Below are 2,545 nucleotides of genomic sequence, written 5' to 3' on the forward strand. Positions count from 1 at the left end.
CAGATCTTCTCGCATAACTCTTACAACAATAGCAACGGCAACGACTCTCCTTAAACTCCATTGTCGCATTCTTTTCTTCGGAATCCTGTCATCTGGTATCGATTCGATTACACCTTAGACCTTATACAAAAGCGCAGACACTTTTTATACTTCATCGTCTCTGCGCAAGTTCGCAACTATGCGCTCCTCCAACTCTACCGCCTTGAAGGCCGCTCTTATCGTGCTTTCCTACTCCGTATCAGTTAGCGCATTCTGGCGCATGCCATGTAAAGGGAGAACTGGAGTTGCGCGAATCGATCCATTGGTGTCCCCAGGCGAGATCGCCGAGCATGCTCACGCCGTCCATGGTGGAAGTGGTAAGCTGACATTTGTTTCCTCCTTGTTGCAAATCTGGGGGAGCCAAGTGTTTCCCGGTGTCGATTGTGAACAGTCTTACTAATTTATTTGGTGGTTAGGTTTCAGCTCAACATCTAAGACGGCAGATTTACTCGCTAGCAAGTGTACCTCATGTGAAGTCACTCAAGACAAATCTGCCTATTGGCACCCGGCTCTTTACTTTAAATCCGCAGATGGAAAATTTACTTTGGTTGAACAGGTTGGTGGTATGCTTGCGTAAGTAACATTCATGTTCAAATCTTCAGAGCCAAACACCTGACAGAGAACAGATACTACTTACTCCATGCTAACACCGAGGGGGACACCAAAATCGCAGCTTTCCCTAAAGATTTCGAGATGATCTCTGGAGATACTAACCTACGCAACTTTTCTTACCCCGTCCCTGATGTCGACCAATCTTCCTGGCCCGTTACTCCGCCTTATAATGATCAAGCCTTCTTGAGACAGGCTGCCGTTGGTTTCAACTGTCTACACTACGACGTCCTCCCTCCAGAAGGTACCCTCAAGCGCCACACCTTGCCCGACAAAAAATTTCTCGATGAAAATTGCAAAAGTGGTATACGTTTCGAGTTGATGTTTCCAAGTTGCTGGAATGGGAAGGATGTCACGAGTAAAGATAAGAAAAGCCATATGGCATTCCCTGAGACCGTCATGGACGGAAAATGTCCTCCAGGATTTCCTAAACGCTTACCCTCCCTGCTGTACGAAGTGATCTGGAACACGGCTGCATTCATTGGCAAGGAAGGAGAATTCGTCATATCTAATGGTGACGCAGTTGGTATGTTCACATATTCACAGTATAGTGGAAAATACTAACAGTCTACAGGTACCGGTTTCCACGGTGATTTCATTATGGGTTGGGACGTAGACTTCCTCCAACAAGCCGTCGATACATGCACCAACGACTCCGGCCGAATCGAAGACTGCAAAATCTTCACCCTCCAAGCAGAAGACAAACAGAATCAATGTAAATTTGAAGTCCCCGCCGAGATCGCCAAGGAAGACACCAAAGGCCCAATGGATTCCCTACCAGGTAACGTAGCCATCAAAGGTCCAGGCGACGCCCCCAAAGGAGCCGCATCAGGTACCCCCATCGCCGGCGGCGACGCCAAAACCACATCCGCAGCCGGGGCCGCCCCATCCGCAAACAACAACGACAAACCCGCCGCCAACTCTCCTTCCATCGCCGGTGCCGTCTTCGCAGCCAAAGGCTCCGATTCACCAGCCGCAGCAGCCAACACCCCGCCAGCAGCCAACTCTCCCCCACCAGCCAGCACTCCTCCCAACCCAGCTCCTACTCCCGCTCCAAGTGCGCCTCCTGCCGGTTCCAACGTCCAGTCCATCTACAGCACCGAGTATCGCACCCAAGGCAACATCGTGAACGAGATTGTCTGGATTGCGACGGAGATCACGGTCACGCAGACGCAGACGAGACCCACGGGCCAGAAGCATAAGCATAAGAGACATATGCACAAGGCTCATGCTAGGAGTTTCCAGTACTAGACGCTAGGCGCCTTTGGTTTAGATGTTGGCATGGATGAGGGTGTTGCGGTGTTGGGATGAGGGATTTTATCTTTCTTCTGTATCTTTTTTCCTTTTTCTTTTTTGGTTTTAGTGGAGTGCGGTGTGTGGTTGTTGGGTGTGAGGCTTTTGATATTCGGGAATTTTGTGTAAGAGGAAAACGAAAAAATGTAACAGGACCATAGAAAATGGGTTTGCGGTGGGGATGGCTGGACTATCTCTTGATGTTCTTTTTTGGGGTGGTTGTTGATTGGATTTGATATATGGGGTTTGGGATGTTAGATAGTAGTGTTCGTTGGGTAGATGGTGTGGTGTGGTTGGTGGGTTGATGTTATATGGGTAGCTAGTGAGTGAGTGAGTGAGTGGTGTTGAAAGGTTGATTTGAAATGTATGATATCCCAACATATTCCCTCTCTGTCTCTGTCTATTTCTTGTGCTTGTTGAAAACTTTCGTTCACATCTAAATGAAAACGTAACCTTTCTTGCCATTGTTTGGGTGTGTGAGTACGCTAGGAATCTCAGCACAATTCCCTAGTACCACTTCCAGCACTACATTGCATATTTCAAACCACGCCTTACGCTTTACAAATGACCGTATCTAAGTACCTCCTACCATCACGACAACTCG

At 48.4% G+C, this 2,545-nt stretch overlaps 1 protein-coding gene across 1 annotated transcript; it reads left to right on the forward strand.

The window, feature by feature from the left end:
• Positions 1–178: 178 nt before the first annotated feature.
• On the forward strand, positions 179–1,899 carry GLAREA_04692 (uncharacterized protein; the record flags this gene model as incomplete). Its single annotated transcript, XM_008087069.1, has 4 exons — positions 179–356; positions 456–612; positions 666–1,174; positions 1,223–1,899. The coding sequence occupies 4 exons, from the start codon at positions 179–181 to the stop codon at positions 1,897–1,899; spliced, it is 1,521 nt and encodes a 506-aa protein (XP_008085260.1).
• Positions 1,900–2,545: the final 646 nt, after the last annotated feature.

The sequence above is a fragment of the Glarea lozoyensis genome (genome assembly GCF_000409485.1).
Source record: "Glarea lozoyensis ATCC 20868 chromosome Unknown GLAREA5, whole genome shotgun sequence".
Lineage (NCBI taxonomy): Eukaryota > Fungi > Ascomycota > Leotiomycetes > Helotiales > Helotiaceae > Glarea > Glarea lozoyensis.